The 16,392-nt window shown below is 48.9% G+C and overlaps 1 protein-coding gene across 1 annotated transcript in view; it reads left to right on the top strand.

Moving 5' to 3' along the window:
* LOC129715979 (autophagy-related protein 16-1-like) overlaps nt 1-16,392 on the top strand; it is a 75,602-nt gene that overhangs the window by 57,125 nt on the left and 2,085 nt on the right. The window contains exons 16-19 of the mRNA XM_055665865.1: nt 5,632-5,737; nt 11,160-11,309; nt 12,657-12,704; nt 15,627-15,728. Of these exons, the coding sequence (XP_055521840.1) occupies nt 5,632-5,737; nt 11,160-11,309; nt 12,657-12,704; nt 15,627-15,728 (406 nt within the window). The remainder of the gene's footprint in view (nt 1-5,631; nt 5,738-11,159; nt 11,310-12,656; nt 12,705-15,626; nt 15,729-16,392) is intronic.

Raw genomic sequence — 16,392 nt, 5'->3', positions numbered from 1 at the left:
GATAAATGTGTCCATATACCATAATATAAATATATACACACATGAATAAATAAACTGATAAAGTGCAATTAACAGAAAATGGGTTATTAATAATCAGAGTTTTAACCGAGCCAGGTTTAATAGCCAGATGGCTGTGGGGAAGTAGCTATTCCTGAACCTGGACGTTACAGTCTTCAGGCTCCTGTACCTTCTACCTGAAGGTAGCACCAGAAGGGAGATGAGTGTGTGGCCAGGATGGTGTGGGTCTTTAATAATAATAATAAATTTTATTTGCGGGCGCCTTTCAAAATCTCAAGGACACCTTACAGAATTTAACAAGAATAAAAAACATATAGTCGGAGTAAAATCAATAATAAGGACATCACCAATACACAAATTAAAGACAGAATTCGATCCAAAGACAAAAAAATGTGAAGAGAGAGCAGCGGCAGCTAAACCGTGCCAGCGTCCACTCTCCCTTCCGACAGCCATCTTGGACACAAACTAAAATAATCACTTACACACAAAAATCATCCCCCCACAATGGTTACCACTGTGGGGGAAAGCACAATGTCCAGTCCCCATCCCCAGTTCTCCCAAAGTCAGGCCTTTTGAGGCCTCCGCTATTGCGCTACGGAGGCCTGATGTTCCTGGCCGTTCTGGCCGGGTGGTGTTGCCCCGGCGTCGGGAGAGTCCACTCAGCGGCTGGGCCACCTGGAACGGCCGCTTCCTAGCTGGAGACCGCGGCTTCCGAAGCCGACAAGGCCGCGCCGGTTTGGAGCTCCCAGGCTCCCGATGTTAAAGTCGGCGCCGCCCGCTCCGCTCCGCAGACCCGCAGCCCGGAGGTGTTGATCTCGGCGGTCACAGCTCACCGGAGCTCCAGCGCGTCGATCCAGCGCGGCGACCCAGGCAAGGCATCGCCCGCCCGCTCCGCGATAGCGCTCCAGCGCTGTGCCGCCACCGAAGCCGAGGTGCTGGGCGGTCCCCGCCAGGAAACGGCGCTCCACGCCCGCTGGTAGGCCACGAGGACGGGTCGACGGGGCAGCCCGGAGAAAAAGCTGCCTCACCGACCAGGTAGGGACCTAGAAATATAGTTACCCCCTACCCCCCACATTAAAAAGTCCATTTCTCCCACAAACAAAACACAGGACTCACTAGAACTACAAAATAAAAGTGAATTAAACGGACGGCTGCTGGTTAGCAGCCGCTCCCCAAGATGGCTCCTCCTCCTCGATGATGATACTGCCAGCCTTTTTGAGGCAACGACTGCGATAAATCCCCTCGATGGAAGGAAGGTCAGAGCCGATGATGGACTGGGCAGTGTTTACTACTTTTTGTAGTCTTTTCCTCTCCAGGGCGCTCAAATTGCCGATCCAAGCCACGATGCAACCGGTCAGCATGCTCTCTACTGTGGACAGAGCGGGGCGCCGGACTTTGTGCACGACCCCCGGGCCAAACTCTTCAGCTGGCCCCGCCGGCTGGGCTTTGTGTGCAGTCCAGCACCCGGGCCAACTCATCATTCACCCAGACATGGCCCAGTCGCTCAACAAATTGCCGTGGGGAATTTGTCCCGTATTTTGTCCTTTTGTCCCTTATTTGGGAGTGAGGTAGTCGGTGACCCTAGGCACGGACTTAAACCTAGAAGAGGGGATGTTAGATATCTTCAAATACGAGACCATCTGAAATCATATTTAGGTATACGATTTCAAATAGTCTCGTATTTGAAGATATCTGTCAATATATGTTGCCAGACATCGAAACATAGAAACATAGAAAATAGGTGCAGGAGTAGGCCACTCGGCCCTTCGAGCTTGCACCGCCATTCAATATGATCACGGCTGATCATCCAACTCAGTATCCCGTACCTGCCTTCTCTCCATACCCCCTGATCCCTTTAGCCACAAGGGCCACATCTAACTCCCTCTTAAATATAGCCAATGAACTGGCCTCGACTACCCTCTGTGGCAGAGAGTTCCAGAGATTCACCACTCTCTGTGTGAGAAAAAGTTCTTCTCATCTCGGTTTTAAAGGATTTCCCCCTTATCCTTAAGCTGTGACCCCTTGTCCTGGACTTCCCCAACATCGGGAACAATCTTCCTGCATCTAGCCTGTCCAACCCCTTAAGAATTTTGTAAGTTTCTATAAGATCCCCTCTCAATCTCCTAAATTCTAGCGAGTATAAGCCGAGTCTATCCAGTCTTTCTTCATAAGAAAGTCCTGACATCCCAGGAATCAGTCTGGTGAACCTTCTCTGCACTCCCTCTATGGCAATAATGTCCTTCCTCAGATTTGGAGACCAAAACTGTATGTAATACTCCAGGTGTGGTCTCACCAAGACCCTGTACAACTGACGTAGAACCTCCCTGCTCCTATACTCAAATCCTTTTGCTATGAAAGCTAACATACCATTCACTTGCATCACTGCCTGCTGCACCTGCATGCCTACTTTCAATGACTGGTGTACCATGACACCCAGGTCTCGCTGCATCTCCCCTTTTCCTAGTCGGCCACCATTTAGATAATAGTCTGCTTTCCTGTTTTTGCCACCAAAATGGATAACCTCACATTTATCCACATTATATTGCATCTGCCAAACATTTGCCCACTCACCCAGCCTATCCAAGTCACCTTGCAGTCTCCTAGCATCCTCCTCACACCTAACACTGCCACCCAGCTTAGTGTCATCTGCAAACTTGGAGATATTGCCTTCAATTCCCTCGTCCAGATCATTAATATATATTGTAAATAGCTGGAGTCCCAGCACTGAGCCTTGCGGTACCCCACTAGTCACTGCCTGCCATTGTGAAAAGGACCTGTTTACTCCTACTCTTTGCTTCCTGTTTGCCAGCCAGTTCTCTATCCACATCAGTACTGAACCCCCAATGCCGTGTGCTTTAAGTTTGTATACTAATCTCTTATGTGGGACCTTGTCGAAAGCCTTCTGGAAGTCCAGATACACCACATCCACTGGTTCTCCCCTATCCACGCTACTAGTTACATCCTCGAAAAATTCTATAAGATTCGTCAGACATGATTTACCTTTCGTAAATCCATGCTGACTTTGTCCAATGATTTCACCACTTTCCAAATGTGCTGCTATCCCATCTTTAATAACTGACTCTAGCAGTTTTCCCCACTACCGATGTTAGACTAACTGGTCTGTAATTCCCCGTTTTCTCTCTCCCTCCCTTCTTAAAAAGTGGGGTTACATTTGCTACCCGCCAATCCTCAGGAACTATTCCAGAATCTAAAGAGTTTTGAAAGATTATTACTAATGCATCCACTATTTCTGGAGCTACTTCCTTAAGTACTCTGGGATGCAGCCTATCTGGCCCTGGGGATTTATCGGCCTTTAATCCATTCAATTTACCCAACACCACTTCCCGACTAACCTGGATTTCACTCAATTCCTCCAACTCCCTTGATCCGCGGTCCCCTGCTATTTCCGGCAGATTATTTATGTCTTCCTTAGTGAAGACGGAACCAAAGTAGTTATTCAATTGGTCCGCCATATCCTTGTTCCCCATGATCAACTCACCTGTTTCTGACTGCAAGGGACCTACATTTGTTTTAGCTAATCTCTTTCTTTTCACATATCTATTAAACCTTTTGCAGTCAGTTTTTACGTTCCCTGTCAGTTTTCTTTCATAATCTATTGTTCCTTTCCTAATTAAGCCCTTTGTCCTCCTCTGCTGGTCTCTGGAAATTCTCCCAGTCCTCCGGTATGCTGCTTTTTTCTGGCTAATTTGTACGCATCATCCTTCGCTTTGATACTATCCCTGATTTCCCTTGTTATCCACGGATGCACTACCTTCCCTAATTTATTCTTTTGCCAAACTGGGATGAACATTCTTTGTAGTTCATCCATGCAGTCTTAAAATGTCTTCCATTGCATATCCACCGTCAACCATTTTAGAATTAATTGCCAGTCAATCTTGGCCAATTCACGTCTCATACCCTCAAAGTTACCTTTCTTTAAGTTCAGAACTCTTGTTTCTGAATTAACAATGTCACTCTCCATCCCAATGAAGAACTCAACCATATTATGGTCACTCTTGCCCAAGGGGGCACGTACAACAAGACTGCTAACTAACCCTTCCTCATTACTCAATACCCAGTCTAAAATAGCCTGCTCTCTCGTTGGTTCCTCTACATGGCCCTGGGGATTTATCGGCTCAGACACACTAGACGAATGCATGAATAGAAACTCGGATTCAAATAAGTTAATATCGTATCTGTATAACACCCTTTTAAATACACAAACCCCATCGACAGAAGTAATTAGAAGAGCTTAGGAAGATGAACTTGGCCTAACAATTTTAAAAGACAGATGGGAGGAAAGTCTATATATAAACAACTGTTCTCTTAACGTTAGGCATTCATTAATACAATTTAAAATACGACACAGACTCTATTATTCAAAGTCTAAACTGAATAAGATCTTCCCAAATGTATCTCCTATTTGTAATAAATGCCTCCTTCAGGAAGCAAATATAACCCATTCTTTTGCCTCTTGTACCAAGTCACCATTTCTGGAGAGGAATTTTTGACATTTTTTCTAAAACACTAAAAATAAAATTGGACCCCGACACAGAATTGATTACTCTCGGTACGTCAGAAGCCTGTTCTGAGCTAACATTATGTCAAAGACGTTTCCTTAACTATGGCCTTATAACGGCGAAAAAACGAATACTTACATTTTGGAAACAGACAACAGACCCTGCAGTGAAGATGTGGATTACAAACATGTCCGAGTCGCTACATCTTGAAAATATTAAGCTTGTCTTGGCAGAAAAACCAGATCAATTTTTCCAAGACATGGCCACCCTTCACCGAATTCTTACAAGGATAGTCTGGTGCAACACAACTTTGGATTTAAATCCGATTATGGGTTGGGCGAGGTGGGCGGGGAGGGACGAGAAGCAGGTATATCTTCTTTTTCGCTCTCTTTTTCATTTTGTCCTTTTCCTTTTCTTTCTTTCTTGTATTCACTCTTTGCCACACTACTTTGGTAGTCTAGGGGTTCTATCTTGGCACCTCCCACTTTTTCTCTCTCTTGCTCTTGCTCTTTTCTCTTTTCTTCTTAAAAGTTAAAAGTGAAGCTGTATAATTTTATATGCCGTTTGTTCTACTCTTGTACATTTGCTTCAAATAAATTAAAAAAAAAAAATAGGTGCAGAAGTCGGCCATTTGGCCCTTCGAGCCAGCACCGCCATTCAGTATGGTCATGGCTGATCATCCACAATCAGTACCCCGTTCCTGCCTTCTCCCCATATCCCTTGATTCCGTTAGCCCCAAGAGCTAAATCTAACTCTTTCTTGAAAACATCCAGTGAATTGGCCTCCACTGCCCTCTGTGGCAGAGAATTCCACAGATTCACAACTCTCTGGGTGAAAAAGTTTTTCCCCATCTCAGTCTTAAATGGCCGACCCCTTATTCTTAGACTGTGTGACCCCTGGTTCTGGACTCCCCCAACATCGGGAACATGTTTCCTGCAAGATGCAAGAGACTCTGAAGAAGGGTCTCGACCCGAAACGTCACCCATTCCTTCTCTCCAGGGATGCTGCCTGTCCCGCTGTGTTATCCCAACGTTTTGTGTCTACGCCAGCTCTGACTGTATACCCTCTCCTCTCCTCTCTGTCACCCCCCCAGGTGTGAAATCCTTGCAAGCACCCTCTCGCTGCAGTGATCTCGTTTGTTCAGACTACTTGGTCATTAGCGGGCACTTTGACAAGAAGATCCGACTCTGGGACACCAGGTAAGAGACGCTTGCATTCTCTCCTCCCTCCCCCCCCCCCCCCCTCCCCCTCTCTCTCTCCTTCCCACTCTCTCTCTCTCTCTCTCCCTCTCTCCCCCCTCCTCTCTGCCCCCTCCCTCCTCTCTCCCCTCCCTCTCTATCGCCTCTCTCTCCTCCCTCCTCCCTCTCCCCCTCCTCCCCTCTCCTCCTCCTCCCTCTCCCCCTCCTCTCTCCCCCTCTCTCCCCTCCACTCTCTCTCTCCCCCCTCCATCCCTCCCCTCCTCTCTGCCCCCCCCCCACTCTCCCCTCCCCCTCCTCCCTCTCTCCCCCTCTCTCCCTCTCCCCCTCTCCCCTCTCTCTCTCTCTCCCCCTCTCTCTCTCTCTCTCTCTCTCTCTCTCTCTCTCTCTCTCTCTCCATCCATCTCTCCACCCCTCTCTTTATCTCTCTCTGCACTCCATCTCTCTCACTATCTCTCTCCCTCCCTCTCTCTCTCCCCCTTTCCCCATAGCCTCTCTCTCCTCTCTCTCCCCCCTCTCTCTGCATCTTTCTACATCCTCTCTCTCTTTCGCCCTCTCTCTGCACAGAAACATACACAACAGGTGCAGGAGTAGAGCCCATTCGGCCCTTCGCGCCTGCACCACTCGCCCTCCAATATGATCTCTCCCTCTCTCCCCCCCCCCCTCTCTCTCCCTCTCACTCTCCCCCTCTCTCTCCCCCACCCTCTCTCTCTCTCTCCCCCTCTCTCTCTCCGCCTCTATCTCTCACCCCCTCTCTCTTCCCCCCCTCCCCCCCCCCTCTCTCCCCCCCCCCTCTCTCTCCCCACTCTCTTTACGGGTGCTGCCTGTACGGGGTTTGCATGTTCTCCCCGTGACCTTCGTGGGTTTTTCTCCGAGATCTTCGGTTTCCTCCCACACTCCAAAGACGTGCGGGTTTGTAGGTGAATTGGCCTGGGTTTGTATACTTGGTATAAGTGTAAATTGTCCCTAGTGTGTGTAGGCCTGTGTTAGTGTGCGGGGATCGCTGGTCGGCGTGGAGTCGGTGGACTGAAGGGCCCTGTAGCCGCGCTGCATCTCTAAACTAAACTAAATAAACACAAAATGCTGGAGTAACCCAGCGGGACAGGCATCATCTCTGGAGAGAAGGAATGGGCGACGTTTCGGGTCACAAGGTCTTACTCCATTGTCAGAGTGAGGCCCAGCGCAAATTGGAGGAACAGCACCTCATATTTCACTTGGGCAGCTTACACCCCAGTGGTATGAACATTGACCTCTCACTTCAGGTAGCCCCGGCATTCCCTCCCTCTCCATCCCTCCCCCACCCAAGTCACACCAGCTTCTCGTTCTCACCCAACAAACAGCTAACAGTTTCCGTTATCATCGTGACTTTTTTGCATATCTTTCATTCATTGTTCTTTATATCTCCGCATCACCGCCTATATCTCTAGTTTCCCTTATCCCTAACTCTCAGTCTGAAGAAGGGTCTCGACCTGAAACATCACCCGTTCCTTCTCTCCAGAGAGGCTGCCTGTCCCGCTGAGTTACTCCAGCATTTTTTGTCTATCTTCGGTTTAAACCAGCATCTGCAGTTCCTACCCACACACCTGGTACTGGGCCTGTACTCGCTGGAGTTTAGCAGGAAGAGGGGGGGGGGACCTCATTGAAACTCACCGAATGGTGAAAGGCCTGGATAGAGTGGATGTGGAGAGGTTCACTTCAGTTTAGTTTATTGTCACGTGTACCGAGGTACAGTGAAAAGCTTTTTGTTGCACGCTAACCAGTCAGCAGACAAATCATACAAGATTACAATCAATTAATTAATAGAATCAATTCTGTCTAAATGGCGTCAAGTTGGGAAAAGGGGAAGTACAACGGGATCTGGGGGTCCTTGTACATCAGCCTATGAAAGTAAGCATGCAGGTACAGCAGGCAATGAAGAAAGCGAATGGCATGTGGGCCTTCATAACGAGAGAAATCAAATATAGGAGCAAAGAGTTCCTTCTGCAGATGTACAGGGCCCTAGTGAGACCACACCTGGAGTATTGTGTGCAGTTTTGGTCCCCTAATTTGAAGAAGGACATTCTTGCTATTGAGGGAGTGCAGCGTAGGTTCACAAGGTTAATTCCCGGGGATGCTGGGACTGTCATATGCTGAGAGAATGGAGCGGCTGGGCTTGTACAATCTGGAGTTTAGAAGGATGAGAGGATATCTCATTGAAACATACAAGATTGCTAAGGGTTTGGACACGCTAGAGGCAGGAAATATGTTCCCGATGTTGGGGGAGTCCAGAACCAGGGGCCACAGTTTAAGAATAAGGGGTAAGCCATTTAGAACGGAGACGAGGAAACACTTTTTCACTCAGAGAGTTGTGAGTCTGTGGAATTCTCTACCTCGGATGGCGGTGGAGGCCGGTTCTCTGGATGCTTTCAAGAGAGAGCTAGATAGGGCTCTTAAAGATAGCGGAGTCAGGGGATATGGGGAGAAGGCAGGAACGGGGTACTGATTGGGGATGATCAGCCATGATCACAATGAATGGCGGTGCTGGCTCGAAGGGCCGAATGGCCTACTCCTGCACCTATTGTCTAATGTACGGGGTGATCGCTGGTCGGCGTGGGCTTGGTGGGTCCAACGTCCTGTTTCCACGCTGTATCTCTAAACTAAACAAATAGTATTGGTGTACAGAGATATCTTGGCATCACGAGTCTTCTTCTTCTTTCGTCTGGCGTGCACAGCCTAAAGTTGTTGGTCAACTTGTTCGATTTGACCTTCCGTTTGTGCATGTCGAGTTGATTGCATTAGTCGAAACAGGGCGGACCACGTGAAGGTTGCAATCTTCCACCCCGCATCATGAGTGTAAATTAAAATCTGGCCCGTGCCTTCCACAGGTGCTACCTGACCCACTGAGATCTTCCAGCATATTGTGTCAAAGACAATGTGTCTTTTTGTAAGTGTAGAACCTTTCTGTGCCTAGTTTAGGGTAGTTTATTGTCACGTGTACCGAGGTGCAGTGAAAAGCTTTTGTTGCATGCTAACCAGTCAGCGGAAAGACAACACATGGTTACAATCGAGCCGTCCACAGTGTACAGATACAGGATAAGGGAATAACATTTAGTGCAAAGTAAAGCCAGCAGAGTCCGATCAAAGATAGTCCGAGGGTCACCAATGAGGTAGATAGTAGTTCAGGACCGCTCTCTGGTTGTGGTAGGATGGTTCAGTTGCCTGATAACAGCCGGGAAGAAACTGTCCCTGAATCTGGAGGTGTGCGTTCGTTTTCACACTTCTGTACCTATTGCCCGATGGGAGAGGGGAAAAGAGGGAGTGGCCGGGGGTGAGACTGGTCCTTGATGATGCTGCTGGCCTTGCCGAGGCAGCGTGAGGTGTAGATGGAGTCAATGGAAGGATGTTTCCACTAGTGGGAGAGTCCAGGGCTAGAGGCCTCAGAATTAAAGGACTTCTGTTGGGAAGGAGATGAGGAGAAATTTCTTTAGTCAGAGGGTGGTGAATCTGTGGAATTCTTTGCCACAGAAGGCTGCGGAGGCCAAGTCAGTGGATATTTTAAAGTCCGAGATAGATAGATTCTTGATTAGTGCGGGTGCCAGGGTTATGGGGAGGAGGCAGGAGGATGGGGTTCAGAGGGAGAGATAGATCAGCCATGATTGAATGGTGGAGTAGACTCGATGGGCCGAATGGCCTAATTCTACCCCTATCACTTGATAATATATTTAAGAAAGAACTGCAGATGCTGGAAAAAGCGAAGGTAGACAAAAATGCTGGTGAAACTCAGCGGGCGTGGCAGCATCTATGGAGCGAAGGAGCAGGTGATGTTTCGGGTCGAGGCCCTTCACTTGATACTATAATTGATGCATGCAGCAGAGTGGGCGTTTCTCAAAGGGTTAACCTCTGTGGATCAGCAGAGCAGTCTTGTGTTTGGAAGATTAAGGGACAGATCTAACGGGTGTCTCGTGGAGTTGACTGGTTGGATGCAATGAAACAGACTCCTCTGGAAAGGAATGCCCTGAAAATGGAGAGGAAGCCTTGATATCGGTGACGGACAATTGGGAGAAACCCTGGGATATGTCTGAAAATCTACAATGTGCCCGACAATAAAATAATTTGAAATGCGTGACGTGAAGGGAAGGCAATTTGGCTGATAAAGAATTGGATGATAAAGTACTCGCCAATAGTCAACAGGTGCAGGAGTAGGCCATTTGGCCCTTTGAGCCAGCACCGCCATTCAATGTGATCATGGCTGATCATCCCCAATCAATAGACAATAGACAATAGGTGCAGGAGTAGGACATTCGGCCCTTCGTGCCAGCACTGCCATTCAATGTGACCATGGCTGATCATCCCCAATCAGTACCCCGTTCCTGCCTTCTCCCCATATCCCCTGACTCTGCTATCTTTAAGAGCCCTATCTAGCTCTCTCTTGAAAGCATCCAGAGAACCGGCCTCCACCGCCCTCTGAGGCAGAGAATTCCACAGACTCGCAACTCTGTGTGAGAAAAAGTATTTCCTCATCTCCGTTCTAAATGGCTTACTCCTTATTCTTAAACTGTGTGTGGCCCCTGGTTCTGGACTCCCCCAACATCGGGAACATGTTTCCTGCCTCTAGTGTGTCCAAGCCCTTAACAATCTTATAAGTTTCAATAAGATCCCCGCTCATCCTAAACTCGGCCCTTCGGACGAGCACAAGTGATAGGACTCTGAAACTTGCTAGCTAGGATGGAGAGAGAGATCTCAATAGCCCAGCCGCTCCATTCTCTATTATCCACTCTTGCCTCCCAGCACCGGGACTACAGCTGTGAAGGATAACATTCTTCAGGGTCACATCATATCTCTCTGTACAGATGGTGATGTAGAGAGTTAGAGAACAAATGAATGCTAGAGGCAGGAAACATGTTCCCGATGTTGGAGGAGTCCAGAACCAGGGGTCACAGTTTAAGAATAAGGAGTAAGCCATTTAGAACAAAGACGAGGAAACACTTTTTCACACAGAAAGTGGTGAGTCTGTGGAATTCTCTGCCTCAGAGGGCGGTGGAGGCCGGTTCTCTGGATACTTTCAAGCGAGAGCTAGATAGGGCTCTTAAAGGTAGCGGAGTCAGGGGATATTGGGAGAAGGCAGGAACGGGGTACTGATTGGGGATGATCAGCCATGATCACATTGAATGGCGGTGCTGGCTCGAAGGGCCGAATGACCTACTCCTGCACCTATTGTCTATTGAGATCTCTCTCCCCATCGTAGCTAGCAAGTTTCAGTCCTATCACTTGTGCTCGTCGGAGGGGCCGAATGGCCTACTCCTGCACCTTGTTGTCTGTTGAAAGCCCACGTGGTCATAGGGAGGACGTGGTCAGTGAGGGTGGAGCCGGGGTGTGCGCGGCGCCGCGAGACAGCAGTTCTACCCGCCGCGCCGCTGTAACGAACGCTGCTGCTGCCGCCCGGCAGGTTGGGGATGCAGACGGACGTTATGACGCTGCTGGACAGAGTGACCTCTCTGGACATTAGCCTGGACCGCACGCAGCTGCTCAGCTGCTCCCGCGATGACACGCTGACCGTCACCGACCTGCGCATGAATCGGCAATGGCGCCAACTCCGGTAAGAAGACATATCTATTCTCCATGGCCTTTGTACACCAGTGAGGTGTTGAATTGTTTATTAACTTTATTTGCTTGGTTTTGCTGCGTTGTTCGTACTCGTGTTTTATGTTTTTTAATTTATTGTTTGGATTTTTGTATGTAATTTATGCGCCTCGTGTTAGTTGTATGTTCTGTTGTTCTGCCTGTTTTATGATGCCTTGCTTGTTTTCTTTTTTCTGTACAGCACTTTGGTCAGCTTTGGTTGTTTTTAAGGTGCTTAACAAATAAAGTTATTATTATTATTATTATTATTAAGAAGCTTCCGGAATACCCACGTGGGGGGGGGGGGGGGGGGGATATGGATAGGGGCATGGAGAGAGAGAGAGGGAGTGGATGAGATAGGGGGTGGAGGGGAAAGGAGAGGAGGATGAGGGGGGGAGTGGGGGGAGGAGGGGGGAAAATGGAAGGGAACACCCCCTCCCCCCCTCGGGGAACCTGCGCAGTGAGTTGTATGGTCGTGAGGAAGGGGGGGGGGGGGGGGGAACGGAGGGGGGAATGGGGGGTGGGGTGTTGAGGGGGGATATGGAGAGATAGAGTGGATGAGAGGGATATGGGGGGGATATGGAGGGGAGGATGAGGGGGATATGTAGGGGGGATGAGGAGAATATGGGGGGATAATGGAGTGGGGAGCGGAGGGTTGAAGGGAGATATGGAAGGGAGGGATGAGGGAGGGAATGGAGGAAAGGGAGTGGGAATGGATGGAGAGAGGGATATGGAGCGGGGTGGGAGAGGATTAGAGGGGGGGAGGGGGGAGATGGAGTATACATTGTGCTGGACATTGTTCCCAATTAAATTTAACTGGAAAGGGCGCAGAGAAGATTTACGAGGATGTTGCCAGGACTAGAGGGTGTGATGTACAGGGAGAGGTTGAGAAGGCTGGGTCTCTATTCCATGGAGCGCAGGAGGATGAGGGGAGATCTTATAGAGGTGTATAAAATCATGAGAGGAATAGATCGGGTAGATGCACAGAGTCTGTTGCTCAGAGTAGGGGAATCGAGGACCAGAGGACACAGGTTCAAGGTGAAGGGTAAAAGATTTAATAGGAACTTTTCCACACAAAGGGCGGTGGGTGTCTGCCGGAGGAGGTAGTTGAGGCTGGGACTATCGCAATTGGACAGGTACAGAGATAGGACAGGGTTGGGGGGATATGGGCAAGTGGGACTTGTGTAGATGGGGCAAGTTGGTCGGTGTGGGCAAGTTGGGCCGAAAGGCCTGTTTCCACATTGGATCACTCTGTGATTGCAATAGGTTTTGTCCAATGATAGAGAGACTATTCTCAAAAACAACCGGACTTCTTTCCTTCCAGGGCAGAAGGCTTCAAGTGTGGTGCCGACTGGACTAAAGCCATCTTCAGGTGACTTGATCTTGATGACATATAAGATTGTTAAGTGTTTGGACACGCTAGAGGCAGGAAACATGTTCCCGATGTTGGGGAGTCCAGAACCAGGGGCCACAGTTTAAGAATAAGGAGTAAGCTATTTAGAACGGAGACGAGGAAACACTTTTTCTCACAGAGAGTTGTGAGTCTGTGGAATTCTCTGCCTCAGAGGGCGGTAGAGGCAGGTTATCTGGATGCTTTCGAGAGGGAGCTGGATAGGGCTCTTAAAGATAGCGGAGTCAGGGGATATGGGGAGAAGGCAGGAACGGGGTACTGATTGGGGATAATCAGCCATGATCACATTGAATGGCGGTGCTGGCTCGAAGGGCCGAATGGTCTACTCCTGCACCTATTGTCTGTTGTCTATTGATACTGTTCCTCTAACAGCACTGGGGTGGAGTTAGAGGGAGGTTGTGGGGTCAGGATTGTGTGAGAGGGTCCAGAGGAGGTTTACAAGATTGATCCCATGAATTAGTGGGTTAACATACGATGAGCGTTTGAATAGTTTCTAGAAGAATAGAATAGTTTCTTTATTGTCATTGTAACATGGGCCATGTACAACGAAATTTAAAATGTCGGCACTGGGCCTGTACTCGCTGGAGTTTAGAAGGATGAGGGGGTGACCTCATTGAAACGTACAGAATAATGAAAGGCCTGGATAGAGTGGATGTGGAGAGGATGTTTCCACTGGTGGGAGAGTCTAGGACCAGAGGTCACAGCCTCAGAATATGGGGAGAAGGCAGGCAGCTATTGATTGGGGATGATCAGCCATGTTTGCAATGAATGGCGGTGCTTGCTCGAAGGGCCGAATGGCCTCCTCCTGCACCTATTTTCTACGTTTCTATGTTTAATAAAAGTCAGTACCGATAGGAGGGAGAGGTGGAATTTATTTCGTCGGAGGGTGGTGAATCTGTGGAATTCATTGCCACAGATGGCGATGGAGGCCAAGTCAATGGATATATTTAAGGCAGAGATAGACGGATTCTTGATTAGTACGGGTGTCAGGGGTTATGGGGAGAAGGCAGGAGAATGGGGTTAGGAGGGAGAGATAGATCAGCCATGATTGAATGGTGGAGCGGACTTGATGGGCCGAATGGCCTAATTCTGCTCCGATCACTTATGAATTGGTGAACTTAGGAGATGCAGCGCGGAAACGTCGGAGATCAGGGAATAGTTTGGAAATGAGCCCAGATGGTGAAGCATAGAGGCAGCAATGAACCTATTGTTCCTAAGTTCAATTCATCTCCAACCGGCTGTTTCCCAAAACAATTCCAGCAAACCGGAATCTCGGTAGGTGCCAGTTCCTGCACTCCCTCAATGCAGTTTAGAAGGATGAGAGGGAATCTTACAGAAAGCGTATAAAGTTCTTTAGTTAGACAAAAACGCTGCAGAAACTCAGCGGGTGAGGCAGCATCTATGGAGCGAAGGAATAGGAGACGTTTCAGGTCGAGACCCTTCTTCAGACTGCTGTGTGGGTGGAGGAGGGGGCGGGAAGAAGAAAGGAAGAGGCGGGGACAGTGGGCTGTGGGAGAGCTGGGAAGGGGGGGGGAAGGAGGGAGAAAACAGGGACTACCTGAAATCGGAGAAGTCAATGTTCGTTTAACAAGTTGGAGGGGCAGGCAAGTTTAACAACCTGATTATAATCGAGCCGTCCACAGTGTTCAGATACATGATAAAGAGTATAACATGATTAACATGCAGAATAAAGCCAGCAAAGTCCGATTAAAGATAGTCCGAGGGTCACCAATGAGGTAGATAGTAGTTCAGGACCTCCCTCTAGTTGGTGAGAGGACGGTTCAGTGGCCTGATCACAGCCGGGATGAAACTATCCCTGAATCTGGAGGTGTGCGTTCGTTTTCACACTTCTGTACCTCTTGCCCGATGGGAGATGGGAGAAGAGGGAGTGACCGGGGGTGAGACTGGTCCTTGATGATGCTGCTGGCCTTGCCGAGGCAGCGTGAGGTGGAGATGGAGTCAATGGAAATGGAGGTGTAGGAAGGAACTGCAGATGCCGGTTTACACCGAAGATAAGACACAAAATGCTGGAGTAACTCAGCGGGGCAGGCAGCATCTCAGGAGAGAAGGAATGGGCGACGATTTGTGCCGAGACCAGTCTGAAGGAAGGTCTTCAGACTGATGAATGAATGAATGAGTGAATAAGTTTATTGGCCAAGTATTCCCATACAAGGAATTTGCCTTGGTGCTCCGCCCACAAGTGATAACATGACATACAGTGACAGTTAGGAATGACACATAAAACATTAAACATTAACAATAAAACATTGTTTAAATAGAAAATAGGGGCAGGAGGAGGCCATTCGGCCCTTCGAGCCAGCACCGCCATTCATTGTGATTATGGCTGATCGTCCCCTATCAATAACCCATGCCTACCTTCACCCCAAATCTCTTGACTCCACTAGCCCCTAGAGCTCTATCTAACTCTCTCTTAAATCCATCCAGTGATTTGGCCTCCACTGCCCTCTGTGGCAGGGAATTCCACAAATTCACATCTCTCTGGGTGAAAAAGTTTTTTCTCACCTCAGTCTTAAATGACCTCCCCTTTATTTATGTGAATTAAATAAAATACCAGAGCAAAAGGAGGCTACAGATTTTTGGCTGTTGAATAGAGCTACTACTCATGGATAAAAGCTGTTTTTATGTCTGGCTGTGGCAGCTTTGACAGTCCGGAGTCGCCTTCCAGAGGGAAGTGATTCAAAGAGTTTGTGACCAGGGTGAGAGGGGTCAGAGATGATCTTGCCCGCTCGCTTCCTGGCCCTTGCAGTGTACAGTTCGTCAATGGAGGGAAGGTTGCAGCCAATAACCTTCTCGGCTGGCGTAAGGGCGGTTGGTCCGTGGATGGTCTGGGCTGCGTCCACAACTCTTGCCTTCTTCCCTCAGTCCCGACGGGAACTACGCCGCGGCTGGCTCTTATGACGGATCGTTGCATCTTTGGGAAGTCCTCACGGGATCTCTGGTGACCTCGCTATACGGCCAACACAGGTAGGTGGGGGGGGGTCCCCGCACACTTAAGCCCCCTGTCCTACTATATGAGTTTACCCAAGAGCTCTCAATAGGCAATAGGTGCAGGAGTTGGCCATTCGGCCCCCTCGTGCCAGCACCGCCATTCAATGTGATCATGGCTGATCATCCCCAAAATCTCCCGAGTTTAAAAAAAAATCAAACTCGTGGTAAGCACATAGAATGTACGTAGCGGGTACGTCGGAGCTCAGGACGTCTCTTAGCGGCTCGTAACGCTAACGGCAGGTACTCGGGGAAACGCGGTAAGCTCGTGAAGTTTTTTCAACATGTTGAAAAATGTCCACGAGAGCCCCGAGTACCTACGAGCGGCTATTACCGTAATTCTCCAGGGAAGCTCGGGAGAACTCCTGAATTACCTCGTACAGTGGGACAGGCCCTTAACACTATCCTACCCACACTCGGGTCAATTTACATTTATACCAAGCCAATTAACCTCTAGAGCAGGGGAATCGAGGACCAGGCGACACAGGTTCAAGGTGAAGGGGAAAAGATTTAATAGGAACCTGAGGGGTAACTTTTTCACACAGAGGGTGGTGGGTGTATGGAACGAGCTGCCAGAGGAGTATTTGAGTCTGGGCCTATACCAACGTTTAAGAAACAGTTAGACAGGTACATGGATAGGACA

Source organism: Leucoraja erinacea, unplaced genomic scaffold (genome assembly GCF_028641065.1).
Source record: "Leucoraja erinacea ecotype New England unplaced genomic scaffold, Leri_hhj_1 Leri_156S, whole genome shotgun sequence".
In the NCBI taxonomy this organism is placed as follows: domain Eukaryota; kingdom Metazoa; phylum Chordata; class Chondrichthyes; order Rajiformes; family Rajidae; genus Leucoraja; species Leucoraja erinaceus.
The sequence above is the reverse complement of the archived record's forward strand: the minus strand, read 5'-3'. Positions and strand labels throughout refer to the sequence as shown.